Source organism: Centrocercus urophasianus, unplaced genomic scaffold (assembly GCF_019232065.1).
Source record: "Centrocercus urophasianus isolate 14NV4802_14NV808 unplaced genomic scaffold, USGS_Curo_1.0 seq_12, whole genome shotgun sequence".
NCBI classification, from domain to species: Eukaryota; Metazoa; Chordata; class Aves; order Galliformes; family Phasianidae; genus Centrocercus; species Centrocercus urophasianus.
Window position 1 is genome coordinate 67,705,707 of NW_024884364.1, and position 26,981 is coordinate 67,732,687.

Below are 26,981 nucleotides of genomic sequence, written 5' to 3' on the forward strand. Positions count from 1 at the left end.
CTGAGCACTTACTACTTGTATTGCAGTAACACGATCCACATTTCTCAAACCAAAAACTCACAGCTGTCTAACTATTGATGATTTGAACCACGGATATACATAGAATGCAACCTCAGAAGCAAGGATAGTAAGAATATTCACTGATACCCTTCCTGGAAATTTAAATCAAGTCACACTACAGCTCATGGCATTTGTAAAGAACACCCACTCACCTTTTCCTGTTTTGAACATAAAACATGGAAGAGTTATCTGAAATCAGCATTTCCTAGTGACTGCTTGCAGGGAGGGGCATGAAAACAATCACAACAATTCTGTCCACAGCATCTGAACACAGCTGTGGTTGGAGATATGCAGAACATGAGAGGTGTGGTTCATCTAGCAGGGATGTGCAGCACTATAGTTCAGATGTTATCTGAAATATTCTTACGTGCCAGCTTCCAGGAGGTTAATAATGACAAAATACCTTAACCAAAGATATTTTTATTGGGTTCAGTATTCAAGCATCATTAGGTTAAGGTCTTTTTAGAAAAGCAAATCAATAATAATAAAAAAAAAAACCAAAAACACCCAAACTTACAAATGACAAATGGTACAGGAAGATTAATTTGAAGTAAGATTTTATCAGGTTTGTGAAAAAAAAATTTACCGAAAGCCAGATTGTGTTTTGAATCTAAATTACTGAACAACGTATGAATATAATACTCCATTTTCAAAGAAGCAAATATCAATTAAACGCTAGTCACCTGAAATTGACAGTAGTCTCTTAATATAAGGCAAAAATAGGAACTGGCTTTTTCTTTTAACGTACACTAAGTACAGTCGGCAGCAGTTGCCATATGCTTCATCAAGATCTTTCTAAAGCAGGAGCAGCAGAGGATGCTGACTCACGCATTAAGACCTTCTCAACATACTGACCATTCCACAGCAATTCCTGAACAAGAGCCTGGGCTAAGGACTGGCTGAATGCTGCAGTGTCTTTGCTAAGTGTGTGCATCATTTCATTCTCACGTGCCACAACCACACGGCAGTGTTTGAGCCGTGTGACACAACGTGTACTGCAGATCTAAAGGAGTGTCAAGATACAGAACACTGCAGAAAATGCCATCAAATGCTCTGTGCGACCTTCCATATAATTGTATTTACAGATTTGTGTGAATTTTTAACAGGTAATGACCCACTGAAGACATTTTTACAATATTTATTAGATTATGAATTTATAAATTCAAGGACTCAGAGGCACATAGTTTAAAAGGCCAAAAACACGGAAACTAATGAAGTCACAGAAATCAGAATATTTGTGGACATAATACCAGTAAAAAATAAAAATCACATCCAAACTAAAAGCGACACTTCTTAAGAGTCATCCTTCAAAGTTAGCATAATAAAAAGTTCTCATTTCCCTCAAAGAAAAATAATTCATCCCACCTACCAAGCTAGAAAATCCTATTTACAATTGTACTTTAATCAGAAGTATCAGTAAGTTGCCTAACACAGCCAGTTCTACTCTGCCATTAGAATTCAACGTTTATTTTAAGGTATCGTTGTATTTACAAATGCATAAATATTGTAACTCTGATCTTCACTGAGATCTGCATGAAAACAGGCTGTTAAGTCACAATATAAACGTGTTAGTGGAAGAAAGTGTTTGGGGCAGCTGCATATTCAGTATCATTCTCAAAGAACAGAAAGCCAACACTTCTGATAAAGCTCAAGTTCATCACGGAGATCAGGTCTGTAAGTTATGCTCGTGAAGATTTAACCTCTTCCGCGTTAATTCTTGACATTGGTTCTTTCAGTCAACTTTCACCACACTGTAGATTTTGGTTACAAACCAAAAGCATGCAAAGAATCCAATTGTCCCTAAAAAATAAAAGGAAGGTTACATATCAGGAAAAGTTACACAGTAGACGTTAATTTCAATCTACGTATGCAATGTGCTATGCGTAGTCTTCAGTGTACCCATCAGATCAGACCAAGTTAGAGATGGAACCCGGCCTTTACAGGCATCAACTGATCTGTACGTACCCAATTTCCACAATCGGAAAGATGTCATGCAGATCTCATTTTAAGTCTCATTTTAAGTCGTATCATTTGTCTTCCTACCACTCGTTTTTCTTGTTTCCTACCAAAAACATGCTATGTACCATAGAAATAAATGCTTCTGAAATACATTAGGCAGTCAAAAGGCATAAACAAACCTGAGCTGAAATTTAAGGACAGGGACTGTTTCCCCTAAGAAAGGAGAATCTCTTTATGAAGCTCCAACAGACAGATTGGCAAAGCCTAAACATATCGACTACTTTGCATGCAGAAAAATATTTCTGTTAAAACTGTTTTGCTTTAAAGCACAGCTTCAGTCAGAACGATACTGCCCTTAAAAGCAGCTCAGAACAGCTGTTACAGGAACCTCCACCTCCCACAAAAAGTAGGGCAGGAAAAAAACCGTGACAATTATCTGATTTTTGCCTGCATGCCTCTTATAAAGCCATCTTTTGAAACATCACCTTTAAGACTTGCTAAGAGGCACAACAGAAGCTGCACACTAACTCATTCAGTACACGAGCTCGTAAAGAACCATGAATGATATCCCAGTAATTTTTTTTTCTTCACGCTTGCTAAACTACTGATGTTTAACTGACTCATTGACTGTGATACGTAGTTGCAGTCCCAGCTGCGAATCAAAGATTTGTCATGTAGCTCCCGGTATTTTGCCTGCTGAGTCTGATCAATGACCTGGAATGCAGTATGGAAGCAAGTGCCTGAAGCATGTGCTACACTGACATAGCAGCAGGGCACCATGAGAACCCTTCCTGATCCTGACAATTTTTAACAGATGAGTAAGCAACAGCAGAATAGTTTTGATACAACAATTATGATTTTCTCTTTTTAGCTTCTTTATCATCCTGACACAAGAAGTCAGATGCCTTTAGGAGCAGTTTTTGCTAAATTGCCAGTATGGTTTTACGTTTAAAAATCTGGAGAACTCAGTACCCCTTTAATACGTTTCTATAAACCCTTATCTCAGAGTGCTTTAATGCATCTCAGAGAACTGGAAATGTTGCCTTGGAACACAAATTAATGTGCCAAGCTAAACGGACAGAATTATATTATATGCTCAGAAATACAACTGCTCCCTTAAATTATGGGGTAATTTACCCTTACTCTTGTGGGAAGTAAAAAAAAACCATTAAGCATATGATGCTTCAAAGTTCTAATCCTACGGTTTATTTTCATAGAATCATAGAATCACCAAGGTTGGAAAAGACCTAAAAGATCCCCCAGTCCAACCGTTCACCTATTCCCAATAGCTCCCACTAAACCATGTCCCTCAACACAACATCCAGCCTTTCCTTGAACACCCCCAGGCTCGGTGACTCCACCACCTCCCTGGGCAGTCCATTCCAGTGCCTGACCACCCTTTCTGAAAAGTAATACTTCCTCATGTCCAGCCTGAATCTCCCCTGCCGTAGCTTGAAGCCATTCCCCCTGATCCTATCACTATTTTGCTTATGTTCTCCCCTAACTTCTACACACAAATGGAATTACAGAACATGACTTGCATCTCCACTGTCCCAGTTACAGACAGATAACTACTACAGAAAGCATCTGAAGAGGTCTAAGACTAAATCACTTATTCTTTGCATCCCTGTGAACACATCCTGAAAAGCATTTCCCAAATTCACTGGCAGGCACTGCACAGCCAGTTGGTGACCGTCAACTGAAAGCAAATGTGTGAGCAAAGGAAAAGAGTTGCACTGCACACCTTTAAAGGCATCATGTGACATGACTGGCTTGAGAGAACAAGGGTGAGTGAAAGATGGAAATCGTATGTGGAAGGTACAGAAAAGCAGCTAAAACAGAAGTCTCAGCACAGAAAATATGGTCCCCTTTGTTTTCTATGTAAATGCAATTCTGGCTTTGGCCAAAACTGTTCGCAATGGAAGGCAAACATACCGAATATCTATTAGAAAAGGTAATGGAACTAAATTAAAGATCATAGACTTACCAAGGCCTCACTTTTTCATGAGACTTTAAGCATACATCACAATGTTTAAATATTGATATAAGTGAAATCACAGAATCATTAGGTTGGAAAAGAAGTCAGTAAATCTAACCATCAACATGACAAACCAAGACCCACCACTAAGCTTCGCCCCTCTGCCACCCAGGGCTCCACCACTTCCCTGGGCAGCCACTTCCAATGTCTGTTGCTCTTTCCATGAAGGAACTCTTCTGAACATCCAACCTAATTCTCCCCTGGCACAACTAGAAGTCATTTCCTCATGCCCTATCACTCGTTGCCTGAGAAAAGAGACCAACACTCTCCTCTGTGCAGTCCTTTCAAATACCTGCAGAGAAGGATGAGGTCTTCCCTCGGCCTCCTGTTCTCCAGACCAAAATTCTCTCAACCACTCCTCACAACTCTTGTTGAAGTTAAATTGGCTATTTAAGACACGGATGCAAGCCCAACACTCTTGGGACAGAGCTTTTTAAAAGGTTTTTTTGTAACATCACATTCTCTCCAACCATCGGTGACCCAAGAAACTCCTTGGAGGCTTTTGTTCCTGTTCCTTATCTACATTCAGTTGTGGACTACAAACTGCTTTGAAGCAGCAAGCTCTTTGAAATGAGTGTATGATGTTCCTTTTAAGAATAAACATTCACAAATGCCAGCGATCTTCTCCAGTTAAACATTTTTTCTTCTCTGTGTTCAGTGGAAATGAAAATTCTACTTATAGTGGTATCTCTATTAAAAGCTCTGATGGCAAACCATTTGTGCTCTAGGAGGCTGCAAAATATAACCTGCAAAGTTGTATGCGTAAAGCTGCATCAAAGCTTTAGAAGTCATTAGGTTTTCTTCATAAGCATGGAACCTGAAATCATTTTAAGCATTGATCAGTTCAAAATAGCTTAAAAAATATACTACTCTGTAGGGAATGCTGGAACAGAATTAAATATTCTAAGTATTTTGAGGAATTGCCACATGGTAACTTTTTTCATGAACATTTGAAAGCAGACTTCCTGCATCCTCCATCTTAAATAAGGGACAAGCATGTCTGACTGGAAATTCCTTTCTAGTACTGAAGGTGATGAAGAGGGAAGATTGTCACCTCATCTCACTAATGAGCAAACAGCAGTGCAGCACTTAAGACACAGGCTTGCCCAGAAACTCATCATAAAGATAACAAAACTCTAATAACACAGTATCAAAAAAATGTCTCTCTGCCCTTCCTCTGCCATTTCTTCAGTGCAACAGGAAAAGAGTTACAAAGTTCCAGAAGAGATCAAATCAAGGAAAAAAAAAATCACAGTTGTATATTAAATTTGTAATCTTGTATCAAGATAAAGCTTGCCAAGGCTTCTCCTACAGACAGCTGAAGGTAAACTCAACATTTGAAATCAAAGTTCAGAAGTACTTACCTGTGAAAAGGAAGAAGATCAAAACCATAATCATGGTATAACCAAAGTATAAAATGGTGCTAGCTGTTCCTGTGATTTGCAGTTTAGAAAAAAAATAATGTATTGCATATATTAGGAAATAAACTGCAGTAAAACCACTAGTGAGAAATGAACGCCACTGCCAGTGATAGTCCTAGAAGTGGGGGCAAAAAGAAAGACATATGAGTACAATTGCATATATCTCTAATGCTCTGATACTGATACTGAAAACAAAGCTACTGTCCATCTTTCTTCTACCATCACTTTATCTCAAAGTAAGCTTTCATAGTTTTGACCTACAGCAAAAACTATACATAAAAATCAACAGTGCTTTAACTACATTATTCAGAACTAGAGATAAGAAGGATCTGTATCAAGTAGGCAAAAAAACCCAAACAACACAAATAAGCCCAATCTACTATTGTAAACCATGGAGGTTCTTAATTACTCCCCTTAATTATCCCCCCAGGTTGGGCAGATGAAGGAATGCACTCTCATTAAGCAAAGTCAGTGGATAAATCTTCAGAAACCAGGAGGTGAGACTCTGAAGGTGATGTATCTGACTCAGTGGCACTCAGTGCAGGGTTTGATTTAGTATTTATTTCTTTACAAGCTGTGCCAGAAGTAGCTTCACTTCTTAAAGTCTCGATTTAAGGATATTTAATACCATATTTAAATGTTTATGTCAAATTCTGTTAATGCTTATTTCCAATTATAGAAGTCTTCAACATTTCTTGAAGCATCCTTAAAGCAGTACTAAGTATGAATACTGATGAGTATTTCTTACCTCTGCACATAGATGGAAGTAACAGAGCAATATGGTGGCCTCAGAACATGTGATAACCAAAATAATGAAAACCAGAAACAGGAAGCCAAACATGTAATACATCTGGTGAGACCTAATGAAGAGAGTGTCCAAAAAATAACCAGAAAAATTAAAATGGGCATTGTACTGGTACTACTCCTTCGTACACAGCAATATCACCTTCACCTTAAGGTACTTCCTTTCTCACTGAGGCACTATTAATTCCGTGCCCATACAATTAACTAATTTGCTTTCTACATCAAGAATAAGAGCCTTGACAGCTCAGTCTGAAAACAGCGAGAAAGTGAGCCCCAGTGCTGCTGGTGTTTGGGATTTTAGGGAAGAAACTGACTACACATAATGAGTGAAATTACAGTTCCAGTAAAGTCAACATGACCTCTTCCACTGAATTCAGCAGAACTTGGATTTCACCTCACATTTCAATCAAAGGGGCAGAGCTGCAAAATAATAAGAAATGTCAAATGCTTCAGCTGTGTATGCTGGGCAGAAGCACCTATTCAAGGTTCAGAAACAGTTTAAAGATCCCCAGTAACTAAACTGTGCCAGGAGGAAGACAAAATCCTTACAGTAGATTAGTTTGTCAGCATGCTATGAACTCACATCAAAATTCACTTGAACTGGAGTAGCTGCATTATTTTTGATATTGAACAGAATTACTCCGTGATGCCTTTGAAAGGAGAACAATTTTGGGGAACAATTTGTAGTCTTGCTTTCTACCCCAACAATAAAAAGCCTGAACCAAACACCCTCAGATCACATGCTTCCTTACGACATGCTTACTGATTTCAAGTTATATGCATGTATGTCAACTTTAGAGCAGCTTCCACAAGAAGGCCGAGTAGTCTGAATATCTGTCTGAATATCATGAGCCAGCTGTAAATTGCTATGCTTATCACAGTACCTTCTCCATACACCTCAGCAAGCGACACAAGCACTGAGTATCTTCTAACCCACAAAATGTTAAAAAGATGTTAACACATTTTTAATGAGCCAGTATTCTGGTAATTCTGTAATCCTCAATCAGTCAATGCAACTTGAATAAACTTTCACATAAAAACTACAACCTATTATGACACAGAAGGTAAAATTTAGGTTGCAGTTAACATACCAAATACTGTTCAGAATGAAGAACAACTGGATAAAGATGCACCCAAAAGGCAGAATCCCTCCCATGATAATTCCAGGTAACGGCTTTGTATAGAACGACTGCTCAGGAATCTGACGAGGAATTTGATTTGTGCGAACAGGGTGTTCAATAGCCTTCAAACAAAACAAAGAAATTGCTAGGTAAGTAACAAGCCAAACTACACCACTACTTATTTTGCTTTCTCTTTGACAGGAGAGCTGGCAGAAGTCTATTCATACATTCTGAATATGCACAGGCTCATCTACCATTACATGTGCGTTTTCTACCAGTTCAGCTCACAAAATCTGCAAGGCAAAACAGCTGAAAGAGAGCTCTTACTTAAAATACTGCAACACATATTTTGAGCCTCCTCTTTTAATGACTGTCTATGATCTGTTGTGTAGCTGGAACATATTTCTCAGCGTTTGGCTTGGAAGTGGTGGTGCTGCACTCTTGGTTTCTCCTTCTAGAAATCTCTGCATCTGGTTTTTCAGGATGTACTCCAAGAATCACATTAAGGTACATTTACAGAGTGAGAGGATTCAATTTGGCAATTTTGATTTACTTTAATCTTGAATTCAAGTCTAATTAAGCTACATGCACAAATCAGCATGGTGGAAAGGAAAAATTAAGGCAGATGAATGCCTACTTTGTCATCTTTCCCCTTTCTTACAGATCGCCTCAAGAAAATCAACAATTTCAGCTCAGTACTTGCTTTCCTGCTTTAACATATTTGTGACACCATTCACACTGCCTTCTCATAACCCTCTTTCTTTTTTTTTTTTTTTGTTCTCTCAAGGAACTGTCTCTGTACAGGTCTTTTTTTTTTACTTACAAGGTTTTTTTGCTTGAACTTCCACCTGGTTAGCAGGAGAAAAAAATCCACTGACTTTCAGTTAAGTAAAATAAGATAACTACAATGACCTACAGAGCCTTCCAGCATAATTAAACATTTTTCTGAAGGCATTCCATCAGCTCTACAGAGAGCTGAAATGAAGGTTGCCTATACATGGGAAAAAATATTAGCCAAACTTACAGGTCTTTAAGCTTGTGGGGCACAGTAAGCCACCTTTCAAGCAAAAGAAAACCACTGATTTCACTGCTTAGGGTTTGGTCACTCATGTCACAAAGAACCCTCATGTAAGTAAGAAAACAGTTTAGGAGGAAATCTCAGTTAATTCAGTTAGTGTCTGCAAAGCAGCAATAATCATTTACAGAAGACTTAAGTGGAGAGATTTCACAAGAACTCGCAACTTCATCGGAAGATGACACCCTTCTCGTCTCAGACTCTGTAGACAGAGAACAGCACCAAAATGCACAGGGGAAAACCAAACAAAATACCCACAAACGCATAAACTGCTTTCCTTTATACTTGGTTGGGTCAACAGAATTTTCTGTAATGAGAGAAATAGTAATGAACATAAAGAATGCCCGGATCTCTGCATTACCTTGAACAATCGTTCAATCCAATACAGTGATAAGCCTGATCAGTGCTCAGAAATATCACTGCAACTCAACAACTTAATATCCACGTCTTGGAATTTCAAGATCAGGTACACCACGCAGTTTTAAAGAAAGAGAACAGGACTGGAGTTGACAAGGTGAACTAGATTAGGTGCTACCTCGGTCATAGCCGTATATATATATTAAAAAAAAAAAAAACAAACAACACTGTATATCAAGAAATACTTACATTTTTCTTAAAGCCAAAATAGGCACCAATAAACGTCAGTGGAACAGATATGCAAAACCAGAGTGCCAAAATAGCAACCAAAGTACCAAACGGAATAGCTGCAGAAGAGCCTTCTCCCCAGAGAATGAGATTCATGATAAAAAAATCCGCAAACACGATTCTGAAAAATACATCACACATTCAGGGCACAGAAATACTTCTTAATATTTAAAGGTCTCCACAAAACAACAGAACCGTATAAGGATTTTAGTGCAAATCTCCTACAATCAAGTGACACAAAAAATATCCAAATGAAGAGGTCAAGCTTAGCGATTCTTTTGTAATCCAGTGGGATTGAACTTCAGCAGGAGCTGACATCCCAACTAAGCAATTTCAAATATATGCTTGTCTTAACTACGCTCCAGGGTAAGACTGCTTGCTGTGATTAAGCAGAAGAATTTAACACAGCGGTTATACAGTGTATGACACCATGTAGGACCAACTATAGCGCGGTCAGAAAGACAGCACAGACAGGAAAAGAAAGCATGGAAGAACTACATCTGAAACTCAATAGTACGATTTTGCTCTTTCTTAAATCAGTTTTTTCATGTGGCAAAAGTAAACATGGAACTTGGATAAAAAAGAACCAAGTATGACATGCCACTGACACAGCTATCTTTGTCAAATGCACCTCCATGCTCTTACAGCTTGTGGAACAAAGGGACACCGTAATAAGATTTACTTGTACAGCTGAAGCTGGAATATTAGCTATGCATGTCAGAGAAGCAATTTAATTCTTTTAATCATGGCTATATTCTCAACTCACCCAGGACAAAGGAATGATGTCAGCAGGACATTTGTTTTCCATTTCTCACCTCCAAATGCTATATTAAAACATTTGACAGTCATCAAAACGTGCATTAAGCTCACAACTATTAATTTTCCAGTCCATTTAGCTGTTACACTTAGCTTGCAAATACTCAAATAACGTCCTATCATGCTCAAATTTCAAACAGTAAAATAAATCTTTAGTAATAACAAACTCCATCGTATTGCTTGATCACAAAGATTCAGAGCAAAGAAAACTCTCAGATCCACAAGAAAAACATTCAAGTAAATAAACCTGGCCTCTGACCACTTTATCTAAGGAAGAGGATCTGAAGTACTTTCAAGTCTTTAAAAAACAGTTTAAACCTGTTATGATCAACAACCTCAAGTTTCCTAGCCTTTGAACAGTTTCATTATGAAATATTCTTTTTTATATATATATATATATATATATATATATATATATATATATATATATGTATATATTAGCATATATAAATACATAAATATTAGAATGTAATATTTATATAAATACATGAAATGAGAGCTAAGATGCTTTCTTGAAATAACTTTTGTCTAAGAGTTTTACAAGTTAGGACTAATGCTTAAAAGAACATCACTCCTTCCTGTAAATCTTAATGGCATTAAGCACTGGTGATACCAAAAGACCTAGGATAGCTTTATTTAAAAAAAAATTAAAAAATAAAAAAATCCTTAGGAGTTTGTACTACACTGATAAAAATTCTAGTCAGAGAACTTCCAAATGAAAATATCCCACTGGAATTCCAGCTGAGCAGTGCCCTCATGACACATTTATTTATGTATTTTTTAGTTTTAAGACTCAGCAGTGATTATGGTTGGAATGATTTTAATTACTTTTCCTTCAAAAAATTCTTGGTAGAACACAGCATAGGTAATTAATATTAATCAGTTCTTTCCAACTCACGCTTCACTTTTTAAATGCAGCATAAAAAAAACCTTTTAGAATTGGATAACTGTTTCAGTTGTATTTTGCTGTTTAAGTCTCTCAGTGCTTTGCTGGCACACTGCAAGGAAAAACATTCATGCTGACATGCTCTACCATTCGTTGCAACAAGAATATCTCTGGAGTAATCACTCACTGTCTTAAATATTTAGTTAAATTGTCAAATATCAACTGAACTCATGACAAATATAATAGGAAATATAATTCTTACCACCTCCACTAAAACTATGGAATTTGGTTTGCCATCAAAAACTTCAAATTATCTTTAAAAATACAAAACATCCAGCATGATATAAAGAAGCCCCAAAGCACTGTTGAATGTAGTAGCATTTAAGTCTCCTTCTATTTAAACAAAATTGGCTTGAAGAGAAGTTCAAAAATGCCATCACTGCCACTGTGGGAAAGCTCCCTTCAAAACGAAGGCGCTTCATCCAGTTGGTGCCCACAGGAAAATTATAAAATAGTCAGAAGAAAGTGAAGAACTCCAACGCTAACTCTCAGGTTCAAGATCAGAAATGAATTCTCTAGCACTGTGTCTTCAGAATTATAATAGTCCAAACAGTCCAAAAAAAAAAAAAAAAAAACAACAAACCAGCTTACTCAGTCATAAACAATCTTGTACCTCATGTAAGGTAATAGACATAGAGGATGGCACATTTGGACATAAAATAAACCAGAAGGTACAGGTGCAAACTAGCTCTGGTCAGTGGACAGGCCCTGAAAGGATAGCTGGTTAGGGTAAGGGGAGGAAACAGTATCAACCAACTACTGCCTGGTGTCCAAATATCACTGGGATGCTGCAGCCACAGAATACTGCTAATTCACCCCACATTCAGTCTGAAAAGCACTATTCTCCCCAAAATTGAATTAGCTAAGAAGCAGCGACAAAAATCTCAGGCAATAACAGAAGTTCATTATTGGGAAAAAAAAAAAAGTTATCAAACAATGTCAACAGCTAAAGCTAAAATCAAGTTAAGGGTCTGCATTCCTCCAGCCATAGGAAAACATAGGTACAAAATCATCAGAAGGAATTAGCATTAGTAAAAAATAATTTCCCCGTAACTCCATAAGTACATAGCAGCAAAAGCAATTCAGGGTCTCTAAGCACGATCACATCAAAATCAGTTTAACCGTGCCAGTACTCCATACTTATTTTCTGTTAGTATAAATACATTTCTCCATCTTGCCCTGAGGGAAACTACAAACCATTCCATAAAATAAAAGTCAGTTCTATGACGATAATTTACTTTAATGAACTTAAGCCCTGTCATTTTAAATAACTTTTACTTACATTTGTAGAATCTGGCAGCAACATAACCTGCTGGAGTCCCAAGCAGTACCCACAAAACTACAGCACAGGTCATTAGAGCTCCCCGGTTAGCAGGTGACAAAAATCCCAGGCAAGCGAAAACTATGAAGGAGATGCACAATTTAAGAACTTATTTACACACTGGACTTAAAGCCAGTACACCACTTACTGTACCTAAAATTTAAGATAAAAACTTGTATGTCTACTGTATTAGCCCAGCTGTTTCTAATCTTAAGACTTTAAGACATTTGTAGACAAAACCGTACTGCTCTTTTTACACGCAATTAGCACTGAAAAGATGGTTTCTACTGAACCAACTCCTTCCCACTTTATTACTTACACAGTGTAACAAAAGTCATGATCAAGATCTGCGTGCCAGAGCCTAGGAAAACAGACAACAGCATTCCTTTCCTCGGGGGCCTGAAGATATCACCATGAACCAGCTTCCAGCCAAATTCCTCCTGCGCATCTTCCTGTAAAGGAAATCCAGCTATTTTCACACAGTAAATCACACTTGTGTAGCCTGTAACAAAATAACTCCTCGCAGAAAGAAATTACATTATAAATATACTTGAGGAGGTACATTTCAGACTTACAGTGGAATCCATCTGATTGTATCTTGCAATGTCTTTATGCAGCGTCCTCAACATAATCATAGCAACCATTCCCGACAGAAAAAGGACGATCACCAAGGAGTTCATAATGCTGCAGTGATTGAAAAACAGCAGCGAGTCATCGTCCACATCGCAATGTTAAAATATTTTGGTACTGTATGCTTGAAGACAAACTTTCTTCTCACCTAAACCACTGAATATGAGTGTGAGGCATGGATTCCAAAATATAATCCCATCTTGATGCCCATCTTATATTTTTTTCTTCCTGAAAGAAGAAACATCGGTTTCAGACACAACCAGAGTCCAATTTAAATTCAAGAGTTTATACTCATGCAAAGCTATCTTAAATCTCAGGATGAATTGAAACTTAATTTGGAATGGCTTAAATGTAATATTTACAGAATAACAACTTAAAAACAGACTTAAGAGTTGACCACAGACTCTAGAATAAAACATTTTCTGAATAAGACCCATGCCTTCTCAGAGCATGAAGTTTTCTATTAATTCCCATGAATTCAGATGACTAATGAACTAATTGAGAGCACAAATTTGTTTAGCATATGCAAGTCAACACACTCCATACTCAGAGACAATGCTGTGCTACGTGAACAGCCTTCAGCCTGAAGGTCCCCTTTTTGAACACAACTGCCCAATTACCTCCTGCTTTCACGCAGCTTCATGCACCAACTACCAATCCAATTACTGTCAGCTAAAGCTGCAAGACAGGTGGGGAAGACAATGCTACAAACTTATGTTGTTAACAGAAGGAAATTTTTTCCTTGCTGTTTTTCAGCTGATGATACTTACTCAGACTAAACATTCATGTATCAGAAACACTCCTGATACAACACGTCTTCATTTTATGTTTCACAGTAAACATGAAAACAAGAATAAACAGTGCTAATCAACCTGAAGGTTACTATTAACAAACCATCAATGCCACAATCAATGAATACAAACAGCCACGTGTTTTTGTCATAGGATTTTATTTCAGTAAGTTAAGCAAAAGCACTTTGTAGTAAAGCTGTTTTTGAAGATTAAAAGAACCCCAAAGCAATGAATTACAGTACGCAGAAGCCAAGATCAAGTATCTAGTCCACAGAGGCAGTAAAACCATATCTCAAGGCAAGCAACAAGTTTCTCATCCTTATCAATAATTCTAGGACAGAATCACATTTTTCTTCTACTTATACTCCCTCAATTCCTGTCCTCCTGAGTTGATCTGATCCACTAACCTGACAGAATTTCAGAGGAATACCTCCATGTCACATAACATTATGCACAAGACAGTAAAACACACATGCAGCTGGGCATGCCATTTGTATAAGAGAAGCAATACAGGTCTTGGACTAATACTTGGACATTTTATCATTATTATTTTTTAAGGAAATTCCATTTTAAAAGGTACATCATGCTTGTTCATCCTAATGAGACACATTTAAGCATCACTGGTCCCTGCATTTGCCCAATGAAGTGTTTCTGTGCCTTTAGAGAACAGAGGGATGAACAATACCAGCTTCTTAAGTTTCCTACAGCTGTATATGGGAAGACCACCTTGGGAAAAAAATAAAGCTTTTCCTGTAGGACTGCTTACAGCACAAATTTGCCAAAATGCACAGCTTCTCAGAGTTGGAGCTTAGAGTGAGAAAAAATCTGCCAGACAGTCTAGACAGACAAGAAAAGTAAAAAAAAGAAAGTGTAATTCTTTTAAAAGCTGCATATGCATTTTTCAGGGTGCGTGGGGAGGTATGCATTTAGGTATGGATTTATGGTATATTTAGGAGGTATGCAAAACTGTAAGGCATGCATTTAGGTCCCAAGTCACATTTCAGTTTAAATTAAGTTTTTAAACCAGAAACGTAGTGATCTGAAATAATTCTAGCTATCTTTATAATTCTGATTATTAACACAAAAGATTTGATCTTAAGAAGTAACTAACATAAAAAAGCCTTAGCACTCACCTGAAAAGATATTGAGTACGTATAAGCAATTTTGACTTCTCCATTAGCCTTATTGCTTATATCCATAGGCACTCCTGAGCAATCAGGGTTGTCTGGATGAGTATGCTTGTAACTGCAGGAAGAAAAAACACACAATGAAAGCTGCATCACTAACACCACCATTAAGATATCATTTGCTTATCTTACACAAGCATCAGTTTCATCCCCGACTCTTCCCTTAAACGTTGTAATACTTCTTAATGCCTCAACTTTCAGAGCTCCTAAGGAGCGTGCCACAAACTGAGGACATCAGGACACACAAACTGTTGGCACAGAAGTATATTTCCTAAAACATACCTACAGAAGAACACACTCCCAAAAACGCAGCATCAGTAATAATCAGACCAGCTGTAGAAAGGCCACACAGACACCTGAACAACAGATAGCTATATTTGTGCTATCACTGCATCCAGATTGCTGAATTCATCAGAATTTGCACTCTAATTACTCCTGCCTTTGGCACCGATGATGATACGGAACATTCCCTACTGGGGTTGCTTCCCTTAACACATATTACTTTCAAATTTCATTTTATCTTTTTTGGCACAAGTAGGAAATAGTGCACAAAGATCTACAGAACTTACAGAGTAAGATTGCATCAATCCTCCATCCATCAAGAGGAAAGCTAATGTACACCTCATATACCTGAAAAGATTTCTCCAAACCAAAGCAAGAGTGCTGGGATGGATCACTGCTCAACAACAACTTATTTCTGAATACTGACCTTTTTGGTTCAAGTTTAGCAGCAACAAGTCTTGCTCCCAGAGCTTCATTCTCCACAACATGGTAATATATCTTTATGTCAACGTGATTGAAGATATAAAAAGTATCTTTTTCATGAAATTCTGACTAAAATGATTAAAAAAAAAAGTTAAAAAAATCAAGAAGATAAAGACACCTGAAAGCCTTACAAAATTTAATTTTATACTGCATAGTTTTCCTGTCAGAAAGTTCTCCCAAAGATGCATGCACAATTCTGGGAATACAAAGACAGTGAACTGCTTTATTGCATTAGAAAAAAAGCTCAGAACTACAGGTTGAGAGCAGAACTTCACCTGAGACTATAGAGGAACTGACAACGTTTCCATTTTACTCAACTTAAGCAGCAAACTGAATTGACAGCTATGTGACAACTTTCATAACCAGATGTGTTTAATAAACAATTAGCTCTTTTAAAACACACTGTATGTTTTTCATAGATCAAACCAAACCTATTACGACAACGCAAATCATTGCAGTCTGTGACAGAACCACTTCCACGTTTGAAACCAAAGATTCACTGTAAACAACATTCAATATGTTGAACAGACATCTCAGGTGAAGGGATGTTTCAGTTTGAAAATCAGTCCATTAAACTAGTTGTTAAAAGCTTTATGTCTACTGCAGCTTTGTTAGTCCTTCTTCAGGGTGTTCTGTCCCCACCCCTTTCTACAGAGGGCCCTAATGAGAAGCCTGGGTTTTATTTTTCTAAGGTGTTCTACAGTCTTTCAATTACTCCTTCAAAAGTTATTACCCTTATATTAAAAACAAATATTTAAACAACATTATGAAATGTTGCCAGATTACATATTTGATCACAAATCTACTTCAACCATCCAGTTATATGGAGTCTCTGAAATCCATTCACTATGCAGGAAAAGAAACAAAATTAGAAGCTGGTAAGTAAAACAAAAGACCTGCTTCTTAGTCATCACCTCTCCGTGGAAAAGGTCTGGGATAACCTGAAGACATTCTACATTTCTTAATGCATTCTTATCTGCATAACACTAACAGTGCATTTATCTGGAATTCCACTAGTTAACCCAAAAGGACCCATCTGACATGGAAGAGAAGCTTCACTCAGTATTCTTATATATTGCCTTTTTCCACCAGTCCACATCATTTTAAGAGAAGCACTCCTTCAAGAACTGTCAGTTCCCAAGCAGAGAAAAAAATATGCCTGCAAAAACCTGTTTCCATGAAACATTTCTATCTCACACTAAAGTAAAATCCAAGTTCTTCAAAGTTTAGACATCACAGACAATGAAGGACAATGTTCTTCTCCTACATTCCATGTATTCTACACACTATCCACATTCTTCTCTGTTTGAGCCTTTCTGTATTACTACATACATCACAGAGGAGGCAGTTCTTAGACAAGCTGAGGTGAGATTAGAGATTGTAGTACCTGCACATACATAAAAACGTTCAGTTTTAGGGGAACAAAGACAGTGAGGACTCACCATAGAAACAGGACACAGACATAATTAGTCTTTAGAACAGTAAAAAGAGGATATTGTAAAAAAAATTCCAACTCAAACGTACATTAATAACACAGGCATCTTTTGGACGGCCATCTTCTGTAATGTAGCAGCCAATGGGAAAGCCTGGATTGCAGAACCTCTGGCCATCTTCAACATCGTAGCACCAGGTCACAGGCATGTTGTCCACAATCCTGTGAATTATATACTGACACTTCATCATCTTTCAAAATATATGGCATCATGCAAATAAAAATAGACAAATCCATAGGTAGGTGTTGGAAATACACAGCCCACTCGGTGACCACCAAAGCATTCTATTTACTGAGCCAGTTTCTAAAGTGCCCCTACAAACACAGATCAAATCATAAAGCTCTTTCACTCTGAAGGCACAGGAATAAACTGTTTCATTATTTTTTCTTTAAACATAGCCCAAGTCATCCAGGAAAGCAGCTGAAATGAACTACATCATTTCCAGTTTCTTCGAGACAAAAACACAAAATAAAAAACTGCTCACACATTACATAAACATTATTAATCCTCCAACTTTCTAATTGCTCTTCAGAAATACTGCTACTAATAATACTAATAATGTTTCTCGACACTGCTTGAACCATCTCCAAGTTCTTTCCATGCTGCTCTGCATCCACTCACCAACCAGCCCTTGCCCATGTTTAGGATGGCCCCACCTCAGGTGTGAGACCTTGCACTTGGCCTTGTTCAGCTGCGTGAGGTTTTTACACAGGCCCACCTTTCAAGCCTGCCAAGCTCCTCCTGGATGTCATCCTTTCAGTCCAAAACATTGACTGCACCACACAGCTTGGTATCACCTGCAAAGTCTCCGAGGGTAAACTCAATCCCACTATCCATATAACCAATAAAAATACTAAACAGGCCCAGTAGGGACCCTTGAAGGGCACTGCATGTCACTAATGTCTGCCTGGATATTGAGCCATCAACTGCCAGCCTTTGGATGGGGCCATCCAGCCAGCTCCTTATCACTGAAATCCCACAAACCTTCTCTCTCCTATTTAGAGACAAGGAAGTTGCATGGGACTACAACAAAAGCTTTACACAAAATAACATGATAAAGATACTATCCAACATGCTGCAAATAGTGCATCTATATCTATCTGTATCTATCAACAAAACAAACAAAACCCACTAAAGACATACTTTTAAATTGAGAGATACTCATCATGCTCAATTTTCTTTTTGTGCTAGAAAAGCATTAAGAATGTACATTTTCATGTCACAAAGTGTTTTAACTATCAGGAAGATAAATCCCCAAAGCAATTTATTCAAAGAAGATTTAAAATTCAGCAGCCTCTCTTAAAGCATCGTTAATTGCTCCCAGATACATCTGTACAGTTCAATTAGTAAATGACACACGTGAAGACATGAGACAACAGCCACCTCTTGAGCACTGCCAAACCAAAAGCAGACATCTCACCAACTTAACAAGACAGGCTTTTGTAGAACTTATCAAGCTGCTGAATATTCGTTACAATTAAGCACTCCAGGATTACAGTCACTGAGCTGTTAAGGTTAACAGATACCTGCTAAGGTCTCATTAGGTACTTCACACACAACTAGGACTTCAGTCAACAATAAAGAACTGCTAAGTGACACGTGGTGCCTTTGCTGATAAAACAATAACGAGGTCTGCATCATCCCCACCATTAGCTACCATACAGAGCTGGGTTAGCAATACTGACTCACATTGACACAATGGAAGAAAGTTTTAAAAAAGCCCCTTTGAAAACCACAACTTGTAAGCTCTCAGTCTCCGGCAGAGCTATGAACAGCAGTAGCAACAACCAAATCTGACTTGCCTAGCCATGCTGTACAGGGCACAATTAAGCTGCAGATTTGCAGCTATTCCAGGTGCAAGTCATTACAGTTGGTTCTCATCTGAAATTCTAGCTCCATAACATGTGCAAGAGGTTGGTTTTGTTAGCACCTCCATTTCGTAAAGCACAAAAACAGGTAACAGATCAACCTACTGCAAGTGACTTTGGTTGGGATAAAGTTTTTACTAGGCATCTTCTGCAGCAGAGGCATACAAAGCTGCCTTCAAGCTGCGATGCTGGAACAAATTGATAACTTAAGAAGCAAATCATTTTTCAGTGTTAATCTTCACATTTGAAATGACTTGAAGAGATTATACACGAGGAGCAAATAAGCTACACAAATATTCTTATATGTCTTCCAAGAACATCTGGTGACGAACGTGGTGAGACAGGGTATCACCGTTGCTGTTGAGTCCAATTCAGTGTGTCAATTACTGATCTTATTAAGTAGCCTTGAAAGCCTTAAAAGTACTTTGCACCATCTGTGTTCCCCTGAAATGTTATGACACATTGAAGCCTGATAATAAACCTCTATCAAACCCTCCCTTATGCTACACCTTGCTGATTGCCACGTATCTGAATCCTATATTACACTTCTGAATCACAAAATGCAGCCACTTCCACTCTGTGGATCTGTGGTTGATGAGGGACTGCTGTTACTGTAGCAGACATAAACATGGATACTTCATGCCACTGGTCGCAAAGCTTTACAGCAGTAGAACTAATGCTCCAATTGTTTCATTTTTTTGCTATTAAAGTAATTAGAAATATAAGAATACAGAGCACTCCAAAGGAAAGTTTTCCCACTGAAAATTGAACGATTGAATTGAAACATCTCTATCAAGTTTGGGGTACAGACTAAAGAACATTCTTAAATATGCTAAGTAGATTTGTGAACTGATGTAAGCAGAGAAAAGTGTTTGTTTTGTGATAGCATCACAGCTTTGGGAAATTTTTCATTTCATTTTTCATGCACACACCAAAACACAGACAGACTTTAAAGGTTAAACATTATGCCACACCAACACATACCAGTGAAATTCAAAGCAATGCAAATTTTATAAACACATGCAAGATTTAAAAGAAATATAACTAAATGAAGTATCTTTGAAGACCTACTTACTGCAGCATTAAACAGATACACTACAAATCCCTGCAAAAACAGCTGCATTTTTCAGAGCTCCTTTATTTACTCCCCTATCCACTTATATAAATGTGCAGCTGCTGCCTGTGAACCTCTCATCTAGTTTATCAGCTTGCAACCTCACTGATTTTCCAGAGATTTCCAAGAAGATGCAGATCAGTGAGACAATCTACCCCTGGACAGGACAGCATCAGCTTCCAAGAACAGCAAAAAAAGCACTCACTGCCTATTCACTGTGGATGGCTGCATTGAAATTGAACAAACAAAATGTGGTATTAGAGGAAAAACACCTAAATGACAATGGCAACATTCAACATCTCACCTCCTTTTTTTACTAATATGTTCAGAATCGTTTAATTTAATTAGATGAAAACCAGTTTTTGTTTCAGTGAAGCAGGCAGTATGTAATTGGAATCATCTGGGCAATATTAATTATGCTTATTCCAAAGACATGCCAAAGTGAAAGCTCAGACAACTTAATGCCAATGTTGTTCCTTCTACGCTTGCACCTAAAGGCTGCTGTTAGCACAGAACACCAACATAAAAGCACTACAGACAAACATCCATGTATGCCATCTACAACACCTACACACACCCTGCAGATAAACGTTTCACAGCTTCTGGATTTTGGTGCAGAGCACGTCCTAAGTCCTAAGTAAAAAAACCAGCATGACTTCAGCATCTACATCCCATATGGCCTCACCCTTATGGACCATCAGAAGAGAACCTCAACATCCAAGCTGAAACAGAGCCCCAGCACATTCCAAGATAATTTAGATTTTTTTTTTTTTTCCAGTTCTATTTTTTGTATCTGTTACAGAGGGTCTCAGAGAACAGAAAAAGATTCAGTGTATAGGTGTTCCTCAAGTTAATGAGCTCATTTTCACTGGCCACCTTTCATTTCCATATCCTACACAAAAAAAGAAACTTTGCACACTCAGAACTACTGATCCCATCTCTTGGGCACAACATTACAAAGAGTGCAAAGGCTTTTGAAGAGGGTAAAGATGACCTAAAAGTAGACTGAAAGTTTCAATTCTTACCTCCAACCAATTTCTATGCTTACAGATGCAAAGAAATAGCAGTACTTTACAGTGAGCAGACAGCAGAAAAAAAAAAAAAAAATCACATGCTATGTTTGGAAACATACTTGTTTCCATGGAGTAAGCACTCATTCCTGGTGAGTGCTCTTAAGTAAAAATAAATAAATGAAGACATTAAGGCAACATACAAAAATAACTTTTGCAAAAACAGGACAGTAATGGATTTAGTGCAAAAGCCTCATGTTGAATCTGTATTAACATGCAAATACAAAATGACCAACTACATTAATATAGGTTTAGGTTAGATATTAGGAGGAAGTTCTTCACTCAGAGGGTGGTGACGCAGTGGAACAGGTTGCCCAAGGAGGCTGTGGATGCCCCGTCCCTGCAGGCATTCAAGGCCAGGCTGGATGTGGCTCTGGGCAGCCTGGTCTGCTGGTTGGTGACCCTGCACATAGCAGGGGGATTGAAACTAAATGATCATTGTGGTCCTTTTCAACCCAGGCCAGAATTCTATGATTCTATGATTAATTATCAGCAATATATTAGACTAACCAATCCATGAACAATGTCAACTTACCAATGATGCTGATAATTCAGTAGCATACTTTTTTTCAAAAAATCTAATTTCTGCTTATCCTCTGGCTTCTTGGTATCATATGTTTTTGTACAAACAGCTTTACATGTCTCCTTCTTGTTGAATGTGAACTACAAAAATGAAATACATGTGAAAAAAATTAGTAAAAGCATGTTGCTGCAATTCCAGAGTTTAACAAGTTTTCCCCCATACACTTATTACTGTGTATGCTAATAAAAAGAATTTTCAAAGCTATATATATTGATATCAGAGAGGAGCTTTTCATATTGGCACGTACTATAAAATCCCTTTGTGATCTTAGAGCACATTGTAAGATCCCAATTTTTGGACCTAGTTTTCAAGAGTAAGAGTACTCAATTTCCTCTAACAAGAGAGGAATTTCAGCTGAGAAGCAAGGTTCCAAAGACAGAAGAAAAACTCCGCAGCATTTCAGGCCACAAGGTTTACAAGCGGGGTTGGTCTCTTCTCACTGGTGACAGATGACAGGACAAGGGAAATGGCCTCAAGTTGTGCCAGGGTAAGGTTAGGTTGGATATCAGGAAACACTTCTTTACAGAAAGGGTTGTTAAGCACTGGCACAGGCTGGATGTGTTTAAAAACCGTTTGGATGTGCTGCTCGGGGACATGATTTAGCAGTGGGTTGTTAAGAGTTAGGATAGTATGGTTAGGTTGTGTTTGGACTTAATCATCTTTAAGGTCTCTTCCAACCTGAGCGATTCTATGATCCTATGCAAACTTAGGTTAAATTGACAGATTTCTATTATGTGGAATTTCAGATAATGAAATCCTAAAACGCCCTAATGAAAGGATCCTCAAGATTCTGACCTCTTTTGGTTACACTGGATTATAAGTATTAATAAAAGCCCTTTTCACAGAACAAACCCTGTAAGGAGATGGTTCTATCCTCTCTCCAAACAACACTTGGCCAAGGTTTTCAGATGGACGTTTCTTCCCTTCCGCTTGACAGAAATCAAACCTGAATTATAGAAAAGATAGCAAAATTAACAAAGTTTAGTAGATGTGCACGTCAGACCCAACAGAGTACCTCAAATCAAAACCATCATCACAAGTAAAGGAACTATAAATATATACAGTTAGTATAGTATAGTATATATATATATATATACATATATATATATATGTGTATATATATATATATATATACATAGTTTCTTACTTGAATCTGTCAAGTATGAAAATCACAGCCCGGTTTGGGGGAAGTGATACAAGTTGCAGCTTGATAAATCCCTTAACAGATAACCTTTGTTCAGACAGTGGGAAGGGTCTGCTTCTTTGTACTGAATAGATAAAGGAGGCACCTGAGACTTTGTATCTTATGGAATATGTAGGGGAGGCTTTCAGGAAAGGCCTCTGAATGCACAGAAGCTGAGGACCTTTTTCATGCAAGACATGCGTGACTGGAGGAGAGCATCCCCCCCACACCCAGGGCTATTATTAAGGGACACCTACTTTCTAACTCTCCACCTTGACTCTTAGACAGTTTCTCAATTCTTCTGGTATCAGAAGGAACAAGAAAAGCCCTGAAGTCAAGCCTCTCGATTGGCTATTCAGAACTCAGTTTATATTAATTAGAGGAGAATAAACGTTTCCTTTAGTAGTTGCAGATTTCCTATTTGTGCAGGAATTTTAGCCAGGAATTAAGGCTTCACATCATGTCATGACAGTCCAAAAAAGGCATGCAAATCGAATTCTTGGAGAAAATAATAAAACAAAAGCATCGAAGAGCTGTTTCACATCAAATGCCACTGAATAAAAAAGTTACAATACTTTCAGTCACCGAATCTTTTAATAGCACACCTTCCGAATACCTCCTAACTTCAAGTGTCCCGTGCTTATATGCATTAAGAAGTGGATATAACTAGTGCTTGATCTCTTCAACATGAAATAGCAAAGTATTTTTCCAAGCAACAACTTCACATACTTGCACAGATCACAGACATATTTTGTGTACTCCCACGACGAAAACCGAGAAAGCATTTAACACCTCATTAAGATAATTGATGGAAAGTTCACACCTCGTTACCACTTTAACTCATCTGGCTATAGGCTACTAAAGACAGCAGTAATACTTTGCCCTATAAAATTACAATATATAGACAGGGAGGGACATAAGGAGAGAATCTGCAAAGAAAACCAAGAAATAGGGAACGAAAAACCCATTTCTTGGAAATTCATTCGAGATTCGCAAATTGTTTAATTAAAAAATGGAAACAAAAAAACGAAAATGGAAAAAATAAAACCTAAAATGGAAAAATAAGTGGACATTCCTCGTTTGGAAACAGCTAAATCAAGGCACTAATAACACTTAAAGATAAATGCAATTCATCTTGTCGGAAGAAGTGAAAAGCAGAACGACACAGACATGCAAGATACTTACGCAGTGTATTCGTAGGGAAGGACAGACTCTACAGAGTCAAGCCTGTTCACAAACAGCTCGATTCCAGACTGAAAGAATCAAGAGAGTCACTGGTTGTATTTCATCTGTGCTCATATATATTTTGTATACACACACACACACACACATAGGCTCTTGTGTCAATAAAGTAAGTGAAAGTCTCACACTGGGCAGATAAGAATTATGCAACTCCATATCTTGAAATGCACATTCTCATATAACGAATGATATCTGCCAGGACCATGAATTAAATGCTATCTGAGCATGGGGAAAACAGAGCCCACATGACAAAACCACTAGAAGGCTAACATAAGCATGCAGACTACAAGATAGCAAGAAATCAGATACAAGAATAATACAGTTACAAAACTGCTATAAAACAGTTGCCAGTTTTAGTTTAATGCAGCAGCTGGAGCGATCTTAGCCATCATCAGAACTTCTGCACAAGAAGTCTTACAAGAATACGGTGAAAAGCACAGATCAGATCAGTACCTGTGTACTGGTCCACAACTTCATTTCTGAAGCAACCAAAAACTCAGCTGTGGGGATTTAAACAAAATCTAAAAATCTCACATGGGGGAGAACTCAGTATTACTAAATCAACGGTGGCAACTGTCAGAACTCAGCTAGAACACATGAAAAATTAACGTTGTACAAGGAAGCTTAATTGTACCCACTTACATAAATATTATGCTGTGGCAATTATCTGATTATGCACCATCTCCTCCTCACCACACACTACACTAAACGGGGGCAATTCAACTGAAAGAACCATTCAGACATACTGCATGCCTCTATCTCACTTTGTACATAACCTGGCTGGCACAAGGTAGAGGAATAACAAGAAATGGCTTAACTCAGAAACAGATTTTCAGAATAATACAGCTGATGAGGTTATCCTAAAATGTTCAGCTAGCCACTGGTGGCAGATTTATATTAACTGTCTCATTACACGTTTATAAAGTGATACATTTTCAGGATAAGGATTCAAACATTTTGTGGACACTGCATGAGGGGGGGAAAAAGAAATAAAGCAATGATGCCTGAGCAGGATCACTCCATAAGCATCTCAGGTATAACGAAAGGACAGCAGGCAACCTGCTTTGCTTAAAAATCTTCTAACATGACCCTAGCCTAAACTAGGAATAATTTAAAAACAGCAGTGTTTTTCAGGGATGCTCTGAAGAACTACAGAGTGCAGCTTGAAAACTTTAGCCTGTAGGTGAAGAAAAGTATTTCTTCAGGAGGGCAGCATAGCACTGTAGCAGGTGGTAGATGTGCTGTCCTTGGAAGTTTTCAAGGTTTGCTTAAACAAGGGCAGAGCTGATCAGGTCTTGTGCTGGCAGCAGTCTTGCTTCTTAAATAAATTCGTGATCTCCTGAGGTTGCTTTCAAACACTACTTCTATGATCCCATAAAACAACATCCACAGAGCATTCTGGTGCTATGACAGAAGCAGTGTGGAAAGAAGACTGAAGGAATCCATGGTTACCTGTTTAGAAGAGGATCTGACCAGTCAGAATTAAACAACACACTTGAGAAAGATGAGAAAAGTACAGCTGCTACCATTTCTGTCACAACAGCAGCAAACAGCTTCTAAAGCTCACCCAAAGGAGCAAAAACTGCCTTAAGAACACACCCCTATCAACCAGCATCCTCACAAATATGCCACTCAGTTATGTGAGAAAACTTCACCAGTAAGCCAGTATGTAAAGAACTTCCCCCTGACATCCAACCTAAATCTTCCCTCCCTCAACAAAACCATTTGCCCTTGTCCCGCTGCTATCTACCCTTTCAAAGAGTTGATTGCCCTCCTGTCTGTAGGTACTGAAAGTAACTTAAAACATCACTGAGAGTTCAGGATCAGAGTGCTTGGGACAGGGAAGCTCTGTGCTGTGGACTCGTGACAGCCCGGAAGACACAGCTGTCACCGCACACTCACCCTGGCCGGTTACCTGCCTGCGACCTGCAACCAGCAGCTGCTAACCCCTGACAAACGACCAGCTGGAAAGGCTCGCTCGGTGCAGCACGTACAAGGGCCAGGAGATGGGCGGGCCGCTCCCGTCTGTAAGATGACAGCAACTCGGGAGAGGAGCCGGCAGTCGCACCATCTACTAACGCGTTACCGTCAGCCGTCACGCTTCGAGCCGCAGCGAGCTCAAACTCCTCAGGGCGGCAGACAGGTACCAAGAGAAGAGAAAAAGAGCAGCGGGACGCCCGGCAGGCTCGGGCCGCGCAGTGAGGCGGGACCCAGGGGCGCGGGAGGCGCCGAGGCCTCCCCGCCTCAACACGGCCGCCCGGCCTCAGGCCGCCCCGGCGGGCTCACCTTGCACTCGGGCTTCTCCTTGGAGGGCTCGCAGAAGTTGACGGGCGCCAGGCCCGGCAGGTAGAAGCCGGCGGCGGGGTGAGGCGGCGCGGCGACCGCCAGAGCGGCGACCACGAGGAGCGGCCGCAGGGCCATCGCGGGCGGGCGGGCGGCGGTGGAGGAGGAGGGGCGGGGAGGCGGCTCCCTCGGCGCCTCTCGCGCGCGCCCGCAGCACCAACGGTCGTTGCTGCGTCGCCCCCCGCCTCGAGCGGCCGCCGCTTCCGGCTTCTGGCGCTCGGACACGTCACCCCGCGCGGCCAGCCCGACGGGGGCCGAGAGGGAGGGGGCGGGGCGTGAGCGAGCCGCGGGGCCGCTCTGCGCGTTCGCTTCCGGGTTGCGCCCCGCCCTCTCCGGTTGCCATGGGGGCACGGGCCGGCCCCACTGCGCGCTGTGCTTCATTGCGGGTGCGCGCGGCCCTGTGGGCGTGTGCAGGTTTTAATTCTCTATAGAAGCGGCGGCATGAATGTGCAGAGTCACGGAACCGTAGCGTCCACCCTGTCGGAAGGGACCCACGCGGATTATCT

At 39.2% G+C, this 26,981-nt stretch overlaps 1 protein-coding gene across 1 annotated transcript; it reads right to left on the minus strand.

The window, feature by feature from the left end:
- Nucleotides 1-1,182: 1,182 nt before the first annotated feature.
- Nucleotides 1,183-26,553, minus strand: TM9SF2 (transmembrane 9 superfamily member 2). Its single transcript, XM_042809900.1, has 17 exons — nucleotides 26,419-26,553; nucleotides 24,076-24,143; nucleotides 22,560-22,653; nucleotides 21,660-21,787; nucleotides 17,104-17,233; nucleotides 15,524-15,648; nucleotides 14,761-14,872; nucleotides 12,985-13,064; nucleotides 12,782-12,890; nucleotides 12,526-12,658; nucleotides 12,168-12,287; nucleotides 9,890-9,947; nucleotides 9,085-9,244; nucleotides 7,374-7,525; nucleotides 6,227-6,338; nucleotides 5,422-5,593; nucleotides 1,183-1,860 (listed from the first exon to the last, which is right to left on the minus strand). Exons 1-17 carry the CDS (start codon nucleotides 26,551-26,553, stop codon nucleotides 1,793-1,795), a joined length of 1,956 nt encoding a protein of 651 aa, XP_042665834.1. The 3' UTR covers nucleotides 1,183-1,792.
- Between the last annotated feature and the right edge of the window lie 428 nt (nucleotides 26,554-26,981).

What these genes read in the sequence shown, in the direction of transcription:
- TM9SF2 (XM_042809900.1), bottom strand. Translation starts at nt 26,553, where the DNA reads ATGGCCCTGCGGCCGCTCCTCGTGGTCGCCGCTCTGGCGGTCGCCGCG. An exon ending in AGGAGAAGCCCGAGTGCAAG is followed by an intron (nt 24,144 to 26,418) that starts GTGAGCCCGCCG and finishes TGATTCTTTCAG; the next exon opens with TCTGGAATCGAGCTGTTTGT. An exon ending in TTCATTCTGAACAGTATTTG is followed by an intron (nt 6,339 to 7,373) that starts GTATGTTAACTG and finishes TCTCTTCATTAG; the next exon opens with GTCTCACCAGATGTATTACA.